We start from the raw sequence: 16,037 nt of genomic DNA, 5'->3' as shown, positions 1-16,037 counted from the left end.
ACATACCTGCAGAAGTCACTTTACAATTACTAAAAATATTATAAAAACGTGTAATGAAATTGTAGACCACAATTTGGCTTCATGGTCTGACCGTATGTACTCATTTCACTTCACTATTGATGTAAATAAATGATTTTTGGCAGTACTGCCAAAAATCATTTTCAGCTCTTATTTTGTACATGTAAAATTAGAACCTAACGTATGCATTGAAAGTACTGTTATTTTCAAAAAGTTGGTAAATTTTGGTGATGAATAACATATTAAAAGCTCATCTTGATTCGTGAGTATGAAAAATACGGCACATATAACTTTAAAAAGTTTCTTGTCACATTCCATTTTTACCATTCTATGTAATTCTACGTTAAAATCAATACCCAAAACTGTGAAACTTCTTTTTCCACAATGCAAGTTCAATGCTGGACAAAATTGTTCATCACTATATTTCTTATTCCCTATCTAAATTACTTCAGTCTTACCCTTGTTTACTTTTAAGCCAGATATTTCTGCATATTTTTTTCAATTCTTTCAATGTTTCCCAATGTTTATTGTTGTAGGGTAAAAGGTATTTCCGGTTTGAGAGTAGCTGATTGTTCCATCATGCCTTATCTTACTTCCGGTAACACCATGGCGCCTACCTTCATGATTGCTGAGAAAGCTGCTGATCTCATTCGAGGCAAGGTCACTGTTAAACCTCGGCGGAGCTGATTAGCGGACTGACGGACTTGGTATACCTCAGGGAACGATGTGTGACATAAAGAAATGATTGAATAAATGAATATGGGCTAGATGTGATTGAATGACTGCTAATATAAGTACTCTGATGTTCTTTAATTTATTGTATATAAAACAATTATTTCCGGTGTAATTTCGTTATTTCACTGCACTGCATTTTCTCGAAGGAAAAAACCTTTAACTGCGTTTGAGCTTTTCCTTTGATAACCATCAAAATGTAAGTAAAATATCACAAAATTTCTGTCATCATGAAGTACCTCCTTAAAGAAATCACAAACCGTCATTACTGCTATTCTAATCATTGCATATATTACTTACAGCAGACGTTTTCGTTGGTCCTAAGAATAACCCACGAAACGTTATTTGGCATTATGAATGGATATGGGTGTTAATTTGCAATGAAAGTTCTAACAGCATGAACTCCTTTTGATGGTGTTGTAACGTCTTTTTCAGCAGAAAGAAATCCAAAAACCATCACAAATGGTTCCTCATTTAAACAAAAAAGTTTATATTTCCTTCAATATTAATATCAAATATTTCCATTTGCTCGGGGCTGACACTACATAACCTTACTAAACAAAAAGGAAATTTATGAGATCATACGTCGAATATATTTTGTGACGTTGTTCTGCAAGACGTAATGACACAATGCGTATTTTTCGTGCGTAGTTGCATGCTACCAGACTGAAAAACCCTAATTGTTCAATGTTATTCGCAACAATATTTGTAGTTATAATTTTAAAATGTTGAATATCCTAAAGATGGAACATATTCATTAAAATGTTGGGAGTGTACTGATGATTTTATGTTTATTTCCATGGACAGGGTACAGGGGCACTGGGCAATTTGACAGTGATCAATACATGTTGGATTAAAAATCAACAGAAAATGGTAAGATAAGCATTAAACTGCAATAAAATTAATCATAAAGCGCGTTATTAAATTTTTCTGCAATCCTGTGAGAACTATAGGACCATAAATCCCCCAAGAAGGCAATTTAATGCTTACTAAAGTAAATAAGTAACGTTATCGGCATTTTAGATAAATATGTTATACATGTATATCCAAACACACACGGCAAATAACTACAAGAGAAAATAACTACAGGAGAAAATAAAGGTTGACCTGATATTTGATCCTGACCTAGGCAGCACAGGTCTGTCATTCAAACACCACATTCCAACCACAACAGCCAAACCGTAAACAATGTGTTCAGATATATGGTGCATTAACGTAGAGTATCGTAGTGGAGTGGAATTACAAGTCTAATTTTAATTAGATTGCATTTCCTCAAATATCGATAACTCAGGATATCCATCTGTTTTTTTAGGTGTCGTAAACACTGTTTCATTTTGGGCTTGAGTTTCCATTGAGAAGTGACCTAGCACGCAAACTTTAAGAGAACCATACACGGCTTATAGTTATAGTTGTTTTCCCGTATCCGGATTCATATTTGTAATCTATATTATATTTAAGGTTGGTTTCCAGTTATGGTTGCCTTATAATTGTATAAAATGTCTTGACTTTTCCACATTAGTCTAATCTGTTCTTGAAGATGTTTGTATTTTAGTTGAAATAACATCTTCATGAAGACTATTCCATATTCTAGCAGTTCCAATGGCGAAGGTTTTGCTTCTCAGTGTGGTCTTAGATTGTTGTGGAAATATCTGAGTTTCCTCTACTGCTGTGCCGTTTGGCCACGTTATCCATGGTTTAATAAAACTGAAGGAGTCATATTAGTCATCAGTTTGATACATCATATGACGCTCTACTAGCTTGTTTCATAATTACTGATTTTTTCCTTAAAACACCAGGTGTTGGTTAACGGTAAGTATGCATACTGGTAACTGCTATCGATCTAAGCAGCACTACTAAAGCAATAGTTGGTGAGTATCTTTATCATTTATCTTCTATGATAACAGAAATGTTGGAAAGCAAACGAAAGCAAAGAAGATTTCAAATGTACTTTTACTCTCAAGAGAATTATTTACTTACCGGATATTTTCGAGTGCTTCGCAGTCTTCTTCATGCAGATTTATTATTTATCATAATCCCTTTTGATCACTTTAAACAATACTACTGAAAATTTAATATCAGTACCATGATCTTCAAAAGATATGCACATGTAAAATATCATTACTATTTTAATGTTTTTTTCTTCTGTTTTTGCTTTCCATGAGTAAGATCACATTATTCTAAGGCTAATGTCAAATTTGTTTTTCCAAATGATACTTAAAATTGTTTCGAAATATAGTTTTCACTTTGATAAATCTAATATCATATAACTAAAGTTAACGAAGTACGTATAAAATCAATTTTCCATATCTCGGCACTTTATTTGACACGAGAAACAGTTTCATATTCATTTTACCTCGCACAACTTTAATTTTAACGACACACACTCGGTATTAAGACATAATTAGCATATTTATGATAATTAAAACTAATCTCGTGTAATAACAAATAATTTCGTTCAATTTGTTCATTCGAACCACACTCAATTCTATATTGAAGACCACACATTTGATATAGCATGCTCATTTGATACTACATCCATTTACTATTTTGAAGACCTACATTTGATATATCTCATTCGCAACATTGCATTTTGGTGATCTGGTGCAACCATAAAATTACATCGTAAATAGTATGTACTAAAAATTAACCCCTTTACTTATGTATGAAACTAAATTACCTACATTGTTATCTACGTACGCTGACACGTGGAATTATATCATTTGATCGGTATTCTTACATGTTACATTATAATGACCAGATTCCATTTATATGATAACTTACAATTTTATTGTCTTTACATCGTATACTACTTTCAGAAACATTCAAAGATGCTCCATCGCCGACAGAGCATAAATGATACCCATCATTTGAACAATAATGGGTGTTTAATCGTGCATATATATGACTAATTAACAAACAAAAAAAGAAAAAAAAAAATTTGTTTTCGGTGCATGCGCAATCAGTACTGCATTTCATATAGGATATATCAGTGCCACAGAACTTTTTTGGGATGTAATTATTTTTTTTTTATTTTATCTTGATGTAAAATTAGAAGTTCAAACTTTTAAATGATGGTAATGGTGGAAAGCAAGTAACTTTTGTAACTGAAGAAAAATACTAAATCATCTGCTCCTATTTCGATAGAGAAAAATTGTCAGAGATGGAGCATCTTTAACGTTTTATTTTCTTTACATGATATTTATACTTTCAGTAACATTTAACGTTGTATTTACTTTATATGGTATATATACTTTCATAGATATTTTTATTTTGTCTTCCATTATTCATGTTCCATCATTAATACTTTCCATAATAATATTTTCATTTGGTTTTCGTACATTTTAAAAGTCAGTGCATCACATTTCAACCTTCATACATAGATAGAATTTCTTCGGCGATCTGTTCATTACCGATATTTATGCAATTTATAAACGATCTTACTTTTAAACATTTTCTATCAGAAGAAGTACTGGCCTTATTTTCGTATAAATGCATTAAACAACTTGAATCACCATGGACAGAAAGACGTTATGATTATCAGTGATTATATTTTGTATGAAACAATAAAATAACGGATATTTTATGCAATATGACCAATGATATGAGGCACACCAGTAAAACAACTTCTATCAATAATGAATACATTGAACAAGAACACTGCAGTAGTATATATACAACAGTTTATATACGGTTCCATGGGTTAAATAAACGTAAAGATATTATATAACAACGCACAAGGGTTATTCACATAGACAGACAACATAGTGTTTCTAGGGATAAATGCAGTAAATGATTTTATAAATTAATTATAATTGAGGAATCATACATTAACAAAATATGGCAAGATTCACAAATATAAGTATGTTTTCTTCTCATTGATTGACATTTCACTTATGTAATAGAGTAAAAAAATAAAGACAGATCAGCTTATATATAAAGTAAATACGATTAAAGTAAAACATATATATCTTAACACATCATTGAGTATAAACCAACGACTAATAATACATTTTGAATGATGTATATCAATGAGTATTATCATTTCAATATGGAATGCTGGAGAAAGTTTCATCTGCATCACCATTCTAGTTAGACATACATATGAAAATGCCATAAATATTACACAATGAATCATATGCATGTATTTGAACACCATTTAGGAATTCATTCTTTTCCTTTTTTTCAAAAAACATTTTTAGAGAAATTAATTTAATAGAAAGAATAAAGGGTATTACAGTAATTTTTAAGATGATTTTGATTGTCGACTTAAAATAATAACTACGTCAGATTACAATAACTGTAACTGTATAACCAATGAAGTCATGCATTGTAGTTTAAATATAGTTTTAAGTAAGAATGTGGAATAAGACGTCCAGATGACCTGTATCGCTTACCTGGCATGTTATATGGCAAACAATATATTGGTGAAGTTTTTATCCCCTCAAACTCAAATATCTGTATTGATATATGGATACAGCGAAGGAATACCAATTCTTCTGAAGATATCACATTTTTGATAATTTGCTTAAAATAATATTCTCCACATTGAGCACCATAGCTTCCACTCTTTCTTAAACAAGCCTTTCGTTTATAAATTTTTTTTTTCTTTTAATTAAGAATGTTGTAGACTAAATATGAACCAAAAATTCTTACAATCCTACAATAGAAGTATTACAAGGAATCTCCTGTTTTCCCCTAGCTGGCGCCATCCCTCTGGCCCTTGAAGATACAGGCACTTGGCTTATACAAAATTGATTCATTTTCAGTAAATAATGCCGCAGACCAAATATGAATCAATTTTTTTTTCATTCTAAATGCAGGACACGGCTTTTTAAAGAGGTCCTTCTGTTTCTGCTATTGTATTGGTCGAGCCTATCTGATTGGTTCTGTGAAGAACTACAAAATTAATTCCCTGTCAATCAAGGATGCTGTTTGCAGACCAACTATGAACCAAATCCTTACATTATTACAGCAGCAGAATTTACGAAATGTGCCCTGTTAGGCTTGCCCCTCTGGATAGAGGAAGCATAGCCATGGTAGATACAAAATTGTTTGTCCTTCCCCTGAGGATGGTTCAGACCAAATTTGGTAACAATCAACTCACTTGTTCATGACAAGTAGGAATTTATATGAAACGTTGATGGAAGATGCACGGACGGACAGGCAGAAAAACGGACAGACAAACGTGGCATGTGATACTGGACGCCGCATCATGGCATATTAGCTCACTGGTCCATTAGACCAAGGCTTGCTAAAATGAACCGAAACTGCTTTTGTAGCATAATACATATAACATGTTGGTGCATAAGATTCAAAGTGAGAATAACATGATATTCCTTTTGTTTCTCATTTCTCTAATACTTTAACATTTCTTATATCCAGTTCTGTAGGTAAAATGGTTTTGTGAGTTCTTTGAAATTCGAACTTATTATATATTCACAAATGATTGAAAGATTACATAATCTTTGCAGTGACAAAACTATTTATACATATAATAAATATATAGACATAAAGGTATATAATAAATTGAATTTTTTTTTAATAATTGTATTATCTTCTTGTCAATAACTAAGAGGCCTTAAGCATGCTTGTAGCATGATGGCCTAGGTTAAAAGCTACCAAGTAGTTTGTTCAAAGGAATGACTTAAGCCTTGATTTACATGGGTTAGGCTAAAATCTTTAAAAACAACTTCTTTTCAATAACAAAGAAACCTAGAGATCTGAATTTGGCTTTTAGCATGCTGAAATGAAGGTGCACTAATCTGATAGACCTAGATACCTGATACCTAATATTGAGCCTGAAGTATGTAAGCCTAAAATCTTTAAACAACATTTTCCCCCATAATTTAGAGATCTGCTTTAGCTTGCTGGGATAATGGGCGAATGAATGACAAGAGATCCCAGAGGGATCTTGGCGCCAACCAAAGAATGATCTATATCTGACAAAGGAAAGATGGATCTTTTCTCTACTTTTTAAACTTTTTCAAACATTCTACATATAAAATTTGAGACAGATCGCTTCAGTACCTTTTGAGAAATAGCGGTAACAAACTTCAACTATCAAAATCCAAGATTACTCCTTGGCGGCCATCTTGTTGATCAATCGGTCCCAAATCACAATATGCACAACTAGGGCCCTAGGGGAACCTACATGTGAAATTTGAGAAAGATCCATTCAATACTTTCTGAGAAATAGCGATAACAAACTTTGAATATAAAAATCCAAGATGGCTGCCTGGCAGCAATTTTGTTGACCGATCAGTCCCAAAATGCAATATGCACAACTTGGCCCTAGGGGAACCTACATATGAAATTTGAGAGAGATCCCTTCACTACTTTCTGAGAAATAGCGATAACAAACTTTGAATAACAAAATCCAAGATGGCTGCCTGGCGGCCGTCTTGTTAACCGATCAGTCCCAAAATGCAATATGCACAACTAGGGCCCTAGGGGAACCTACATATGAAATTTGAGACAGATCCCTTCAGTACTATCTGAGAAATAGCCATAACAAACTTTAACTATCGAAATCCAAGATGGCGGCCTGGCGGCCATCTTGTTCACCGATTGGTCTAAAAATGCAATATGCACAACAGGGGCCCCAGGGGAACCTACGTATTAAATTTGAGAAAGATCCCTTCAGCACTTTTTGAGAAATGGGGATATCAAACCTTAACTATCAAAATCCAAGATGGCCGCCAGGCGGCCATCTTGTTTTTCCTATCAGCCTCAAAATCTGTATGGCACAACAAGGGACCAAGGGTAACCTCCATGTGAAGTTTGAACAAAATCCCTTCAGTAGTTCTCAAGAAATATCGATAGCAAATTTCAACTGTCAAAATCAAAGATGGCTGCCTGGCGGCCATCTTGTCTTTCTGATCAGCCTCAAAATCTGTATGGCACAACTAGGGACCAAGGGTAACCTCCATGTGAAGTTTGAACAAAATCCCTTCAGTAGTTCTCAAGAAATATCGATAACAAACTTCAACTGCAAAATCAAATATGGCTGCCTGGCGGCCATCTTGTTTTTCCGATCAGCCTCAAAATCTGTATGGCACAAATATGGACCAAGGGGACCCTCCATGTGAAGTTTGAACAAAATCCCTGCAACAGTTTTTAAGAAATAGTGATAACAAGCATTGTTTACGGACGGACGACGGACGGCGGAGGACAGACGACGGACCACGGACGCAGGGCGATTTGAATAGCCCACCATCTGATGATGGTGGGCTAAAAATGTAACTAGTTACTTCATCAGAAACATGTGAACAAACCTGATTATTAGTTTAAAGCTTTTAACCTATTTGACCCTTGATACCTTGTTACTAATACCATTGGTTTTGGATAAAAGGTCACAAGGTCATTCATTTGAATCATTTTCATTCATTTGCCCATTATCCCAGAAAGCTAAAGCAGATCTCTAAATTATGGGGAGAAATGTTGTTTAAAGATTTTAGGCTATTTGATCCATGTGTAATCCATTCCCATCATACTTCAGGCTCAATATTAGGTATCAGGTATCTAGGACTATCAGATTAGTGCACCTTCATTTCAGCATGCTAAAAGCCAAATTCAGATCTCTAGGTTTCTTTGTTATTGACAAGAAGTTGTTTTTAAAGATTTTAGCCTATTTAACCCTTGTAAATCAAGGTTAAAGTCATTCCTTTGAACAAACTACTTGGTAGCTTTTAACCCATCATGCTACAAGCATGCTTAAGGCCTCTTAGTTATTGACAGAAGTTCTTTAAAATTTTAGCATAGTTGACCCCTGTGACCTTGAATGAATGTCATGGCCATTAATATGAATTGAATTATTATATGAATTGAATTATTATATAAGGTGCAGGATAACAGATGGTACATGATGACCGCTCTGGACAGATGCTCTGAAAACTTATCCTTTAAGCTCAATTACATCATACTGGAAGGTATTTGAACTGCAAGCCTTTGGGACATTAAATAAGCTCCAACAACACCAATATCTCCTGCAAGAGAAATTGTTTATCTTCAGTATCATTTTTCAAAGAGTGTTTCATTAACATAATATGGATTAAAACTATGTTTAATGATAACAGAGAGTAAAAAAACTTTCCAAAAGATAATCAAAATGTATCATAAAATAATAGAACTTGGAAATTTAGAGAACAGTTAATTAATCACATAGGAACTAGATTTTTGCTTTTATGTTAACCATGCTTGTATGGACAATTTCTCTAAGAATATATTCTATGGGGTGTGTTATATAACAATAGAACTGAGGAACTTCAGGGAGACAGTAAAATAAGTATATACCAAAAGAACTGAGGAACTTCAGGGAGACAGCTAATTAATTATATAAAAATAGAACTGAGGAACTTCAGGGAGACATTTAATTAATTATATAACAAAAGAACTGAGGAACTTCAGGGAGACAGTTAATTACTTATAACAAAAGAACTGAGGGACTTCAGGGAGACAGTAAAATAAGTATATACCAAAAGAACTGAGGGACTTCAGGGAGACATTTAATTAATTATATAACAATAGAACTGAGGAACTTCAGGGAGATAGTTAATTAATTATATAACAAAAGAACTGAGGAACTTCAGGCAGACAGTAAAATAAGTATATACCAAAAGAACTGAGGAACTTCAGGGAGACAGCTAATTAATTATATAAAAATAGAACTGAGGAACTTCAGGGAGACATTTAATTAATTATATAACAAAAGAACTGAGGAACTTCAGAGAGACATTTAATTAATCATATAACAATAGAACTGAGAGACTTCAGGGAGACAGTAAAATAAGTATATACCAAAAGAACTGAGGGACTTCAGGGAGACAGTTAATTAATTATATAACAATAGAACTGAGGAACTTCAGGGAGACATTTAATTAATTATATAACAATAGAACTGAGGGACTTCAGGGAGACAGTAAAATAAGTATATACCAAAAGAACTGAGGGACTTCAGGGAGACAGTTAATTAATTATATAACAATAGAACTGAGGGACTTCAGGGAGACAGTAAAATAAGTATATACCAAAAGAACTGAGGGACTTCAGAAGGACAGTTAATTAATTATATAAAAATAGAACTGAGGAACTTCAGGGAGACATTTAATTAATTATATAACAATAGAACTGAGGGACTTCAGGGAGACAGTAAAATAAGTATATACCAAAAGAACTGAGGGACTTCAGGGAGACATTTAATTAATTATATAACAAAAGAACTGAGGAACTTCAGGGAGACAGTTAATTAATTATATAACAATAGAACTGAGTGACTTCAGGGAGACAGTAAAATAAGTATATACCAAAAGAACTGAGGAACTTCAGGGAGACAGTTAATTAATTATATAACAATAGAACTGAGGGACTTCAGGGAGACAGTAAAATAAGTATATACCAAAAGAACTGAGGAACTTCAGGGAGACAGTTAATTAATTATATAACAAAAGAACTGAGGGACTTCAGGGAGACAGTTAATTAATTATATAACAATAGAACTGAGGGACTTCAGGGAGACAGTAAAATAAGTATATACCAAAAGAACTGAGGAACTTCAGGGAGACAGTAAAATAAGTATATACCAAAAGAACTGAGGAACTTCAGGGAGACAGTAAAATAAGTATATACCAAAAGAACTGAGGAACTTCAGGGAGACAGTTAATTAATTATATAACAAAAGAACTGAGGGACTTCAGGGAGACAGTTAATTAATTATATAACAATAGAACTGAGGGACTTCAGGGAGACATTTAATTAATTATATAACAAAAGAACTGAGGAACTTCAGGGAGACAGTTAATTAATTATATAACAATAGAACTGAGGGACTTCAGGGAGACAGTAAAATAATTATATACCAAAAGAACTGAGGGACTTCAGGGAGACAGCTAATTAATTATATAACAAAAGAACTGAGGAACTTCAGGGAGACAGCTAATTAATTATATAACAATAGAACTGAGGAACTTCAGGGAGACAGTTAATTAATTATATAACAATAGAACTGAGGGACTTCAGGGAGACAGTTAATTAATTATATAACAAAAGAACTGAGGAACTTCAGGGAGACATTTAATTAATCATATAACAAAAGAACTGAGGAACTTCAGGGAGACATTTAATTAATTATATAACAAAAGAACTGAGGAACTTCAGGGAGACATTTAATTAATTATATAACAAAAGAACTGAGGAACTTCAGGGAGATAGTTAATTAATTATATAACAAAAGAACTGAGGAACTTCAGGGAGACAGTAAAATAAGTATATACCAAAAGAACTGAGGAACTTCAGGGAGACAGCTAATTAATTATATAAAAATAGAACTGAGGAACTTCAGGGAGACATTTAATTAATTATATAACAAAAGAACTGAGGAACTTCAGGGAGACATTTAATTAATCATATAACAATAGAACTGAGGGACTTCAGGGAGACAGTAAAATAAGTATATACCAAAAGAACTGAGGGACTTCAGGGAGACAGTTAATTAATTATATAACAATAGAACTGAGGAACTTCAGGGAGACATTTAATTAATTATATAACAATAGAACTGAGGGACTTCAGGGAGACAGTAAAATAAGTATATACCAAAAGAACTGAGGGACTTCAGGGAGACAGTTAATTAATTATATAACAATAGAACTGAGGGACTTCAGGGAGACAGTAAAATAAGTATATACCAAAAGAACTGAGGGACTTCAGAAGGACAGTTAATTAATTATATAAAAATAGAACTGAGGAACTTCAGGGAGACATTTAATTAATTATATAACAATAGAACTGAGGGACTTCAGGGAGACAGTAAAATAAGTATATACCAAAAGAACTGAGGGACTTCAGGGAGACATTTAATTAATTATATAACAAAAGAACTGAGGAACTTCAGGGAGACAGTTAATTAATTATATAACAATAGAACTGAGGGACTTCAGGGAGACAGTAAAATAAGTATATACCAAAAGAACTGAGGAACTTCAGGGAGACAGTTAATTAATTATATAACAATAGAACTGAGGGACTTCAGGGAGACAGTAAAATAAGTATATACCAAAAGAACTGAGGAACTTCAGGGAGACAGTTAATTAATTATATAACAAAAGAACTGAGGGACTTCAGGGAGACAGTTAATTAATTATATAACAATAGAACTGAGGGACTTCAGGGAGACAGTAAAATAAGTATATACCAAAAGAACTGAGGAACTTCAGGGAGACAGTAAAATAAGTATATACCAAAAGAACTGAGGAACTTCAGGGAGACAGTAAAATAAGTATATACCAAAAGAACTGAGGAACTTCAGGGAGACAGTTAATTAATTATATAACAAAAGAACTGAGGGACTTCAGGGAGACAGTTAATTAATTATATAACAATAGAACTGAGGGACTTCAGGGAGACATTTAATTAATTATATAACAAAAGAACTGAGGAACTTCAGGGAGACAGTTAATTAATTATATAACAATAGAACTGAGGGACTTCAGGGAGACAGTAAAATAATTATATACCAAAAGAACTGAGGGACTTCAGGGAGACAGCTAATTAATTATATAACAAAAGAACTGAGGAACTTCAGGGAGACAGCTAATTAATTATATAACAATAGAACTGAGGAACTTCAGGGAGACAGTTAATTAATTATATAACAATAGAACTGAGGGACTTCAGGGAGACAGTTAATTAATTATATAACAAAAGAACTGAGGAACTTCAGGGAGACATTTAATTAATCATATAACAAAAGAACTGAGGAACTTCAGGGAGACATTTAATTAATTATATAACAAAAGAACTGAGGAACTTCAGGGAGACATTTAATTAATTATATAACAAAAGAACTGAGGAACTTCAGGGAGACAGTTAATTAATTATATAACAATAGAACTGAGGGACTTCAGGGATACAGTAAAATAAGTATATACCAAAAGAACTGAGGAACTTCAGGGAGACATTTAATTAATTATATAACAATAGAACTGAGGGACTTCAGGGAGACAGTTAATTAATTATATAACAATAGAACTGAGGGACTTCAGGGAGACAGTTAATTAATTATATAACAATATAACTGAGGGACTTCAGGGAGACAGTAAAATAATTATATACCAAAAGAACTGAGGAACTTCAGGGAGACAGCTAATTAATTATATAACAATAGAACTGAGGGACTTCAGGGAGACAGTTAATTAATTATATAACAATAGAACTGAGGGACTTCAGGGAGACAGTTAATTAATTATATAACAAAAGAACTGAGGGACTTCAGGGAGACATTTAATTAATTATATAACAATAGAACTGAGGAACTTCAGGGAGACAGTTAATTAATTATATAACAATATAACTGAGGGACTTCAGGGAGACAGTTAATTAATTATATAACAAAAGAACTGAGGAACTTCAGGGAGGCAGTTAATTAATAATATAACAAAAGAACTGAGGAACTTCAGGGAGACATTTAATTAATTATATAACAAAAGAACTGAGGAACTTCAGGGAGACATTTAATTAATCATATAACAAAAGAACTGAGGAACTTCAGGGAGACATTTAATTAATTATATAACAAAAGAACTGAGGAACTTCAGGGAGACAGTAAAATAAGTATATACCAAAAGAACTGAGGAACTTCAGGGAGACAGTTAATTAATTATATAACAATAGAACTGAGGGACTTCAGGGAGGCAGTAAAATAAGTATATACCAAAAGAACTGAGGAACTTCAGGGAGACAGTTAATTAATTATATAACAAAAGAACTGAGGAACTTCAGGGAGACAGTTAATTAATTATATAACAATAGAACTGAGGGACTTCAGGGAGACAGTAAAATAAGTATATACCAAAAGAACTGAGGAACTTCAGGGAGACATTTAATTAATTATATAACAAAAGAACTGAGGAACTTCAGGGAGACATTTAATTAATCATATAACAAAAGAACTGAGGAACTTCAGGGAGACAGTTAATTAATAATATAACAAAAGAACTGAGGAACTTCAGGGAGACAGTTAATTAATTATATAACAAAAGAACTGAGGAACTTCAGGGAGGCAGTTAATCAATTATATAACAATAGAACTGAGGAACTTCAGGGAGACAGTTAATTAACCATATAACAATATAACTGAGGGACTTGGCCTGGTCTAGGAATATCAACAACGGTGCGATTTTTCTATCTCACCCTAGGGTAAACAAGCTACACAAGATATATGTATATATACTTAACAATTGTGTGATGTCACAACAATGATGACAATTACAGTAATTAAAAGTATTGTTAAGTAAGTATTAAAGATGCTCCACCGCTGACAAATGGTATTTTTTCACTATCTAAGACAGGAGCTGACGATTTAGTATTTTTCTTCGGTTACAAAAGTTACTTACTTTACACCATTACCACCATTGAAAAGTTTAATTTTACTTCAAATTAAAAGTATGAAAAATAATTAATTGCATCCCTCAAAAAATCCGTGGCACTATATCCTTATGGAATGGAGTACTGATTGCGCATGCACCAAAGGCAAAATATATTATTTTATATAATTTTTTGTGTTAATAAGATATATATATACACGATTAAACATCAATTATTGTTCAAATTATGAATATCATTTATGCTCTGTCGGCGGTGGAGCATCTTTAAGTACTGACATGTCCATATTAGATTTTTTAATGTGGTAATTATAGTAAGAAAATCATTCACCCCATTTGTTAGTTAGTCTCAACCCTCAAGGTTATTATGTGGAGAGTCTTACTCTGCAAGACAGACAGACAGACAGACAGACAGACAGACAGACAGACAGACAACTTATAAGAATATTACCATATAACCCATAAACAGATTCCTGTCTCACCTATAAGGGATAAAGGATTCTATAAATCTTACACCACCTTATTACCTAGTGGGGAAAGCTTGTAATAGAAAATAAATTAGACAGATATAACGCTAAAAGGTGATTTACATACCTTCACAAGCAGATAGTCATCAAATCGGAGCTGTTCTACGATGTTAAAATGATCAAGTCCTTCAATCAGCAAATATCTGGTGGACAATCCTCGGGTATCTAATGCCTGCAAAGTAGTGGAAGTGTCTGATGTAGCAGAAAAGTGTCTGATGTAGTAGTGAAAGTGTCTGATGTAAAAGTGAAAGTGTTTGATATAGCAATGAAAGTGCCTGATGTAGAAGTGGAAGAGTCTGCTGTAATTATGAAAGTGTCTGATGTAGAAGTGAAAGTGTTTGTTGTAGTAATGAAAGAGTCTGATGTAGTAGTGAAAGTGTTTGATGTAGTAGTAGTGAAAGTGTCTGATGTAGGAGTGGAAGAGTCTGATGTAGTAGTATTGAAAGTGTCTTATGTAGTAGTAATGAAAGTGTCTGATATAGTAGTAGTGAAAGTGTCTGATATAGTAGTAGTGAAAGTGTTTGTTGTAGTAATGAATGAGTCTGATGTAGTAGTGAAAGTGTCTGATGTAGTAGTAGTGAAAGTGTTTGATGTAGTAGTAGTGAAAGTGTCTGATGTAGGGTTGGAGAGTCTGATGTAGTAGTGAAAGTGTCTGCTGTAGGAGTGGAAGAGTCTGATGTAGTAGTATTGAAAGTGTCTTATGTAGTAGTAATGAAAAGTGTCTGATATAGTAGTAGTGAAAGTGTCTGATATAGTAGTAGTGAAAGTGTCTGATGTAGGGTTGGAGAGTCTGATGTAGTAGTGAAAGTGTCTGCTGTAGTAATGAAAGTGTCTGATGTAGTAGTAGTGAAAGTGTTGATGTAGTGAAGTGTCTGAGAGTGTGAAGTGTTATGTAGTAGTGAAAGTGTCTGATGTAGTAGTGAAAGTGTCTGATGTAGTAGTGAAAGTGTCTGATGTAGTAGTGAAAGTGTTGATGTAGTAGTGAAAGTGTCTGATGTAGTAGTGAAAGTGTTTGTTGTAGTAATGAAAGTGTCTTATGTAGTAGTAGTGAAAGTGTCTGATGTAGTAGTGAAAGTGTCTGATGTAGTAGTGAAAGTGTCTGATGTAGTAGTGAAAGTGTCTGATGTAGTAGTGAAAGTGTCTGATGTAGTAGTGAAAGTGTCTGATGTAGTAGTGAAAGTGTCTGATGTAGTAGTGTGAAAGTGTCTGATGTAGTAGTGAAAGTGTCTGATGTAGTAGTGAAAGTGTTTGATGTAGTAGTGAAAGTGTCTGATGTAGTAGTGAAAGTGTCTGATGTAGTAGTGAAAGTGTCTGATGTAGTAGTGAAAGTGTCTGATGTAGTAGTGAAAGTGTCTGATGTAGTAAGTGAAAGTGTTTGATGTAG

At 33.3% G+C, this 16,037-nt stretch overlaps 1 protein-coding gene and 1 long non-coding RNA gene across 3 annotated transcripts in view; one reads left to right on the top strand and one right to left on the bottom strand.

Moving 5' to 3' along the window:
• LOC138307224 (alcohol dehydrogenase [acceptor]-like) overlaps positions 1-1,148 on the top strand; it is a 29,538-nt gene extending 28,390 nt beyond the window's left edge. For both annotated transcript variants that reach the window (XM_069247861.1, XM_069247869.1), the window contains one exon: positions 555-1,148. In XM_069247861.1, coding sequence (XP_069103962.1) covers positions 555-705 — 151 coding nt within the window. In that variant the 3' untranslated portion in view covers positions 706-1,148. The remainder of the gene's footprint in view (positions 1-554) is intronic.
• A 3,265-nt stretch (positions 1,149-4,413) lies between these two features.
• On the bottom strand, positions 4,414-15,491 carry LOC138307216 (uncharacterized). Its single transcript, XR_011205949.1, has 2 exons — positions 14,721-15,491; positions 4,414-8,735 (listed from the first exon to the last, which is right to left on the bottom strand). It is a non-coding gene; the product is annotated as an uncharacterized lncRNA (long non-coding RNA).
• Between the last annotated feature and the right edge of the window lie 546 nt (positions 15,492-16,037).

This window comes from Argopecten irradians, chromosome 1, assembly GCF_041381155.1.
Source record: "Argopecten irradians isolate NY chromosome 1, Ai_NY, whole genome shotgun sequence".
In the NCBI taxonomy this organism is placed as follows: domain Eukaryota; kingdom Metazoa; phylum Mollusca; class Bivalvia; order Pectinida; family Pectinidae; genus Argopecten; species Argopecten irradians.
This window is presented reverse-complemented; position numbering and strand designations above follow the sequence as displayed.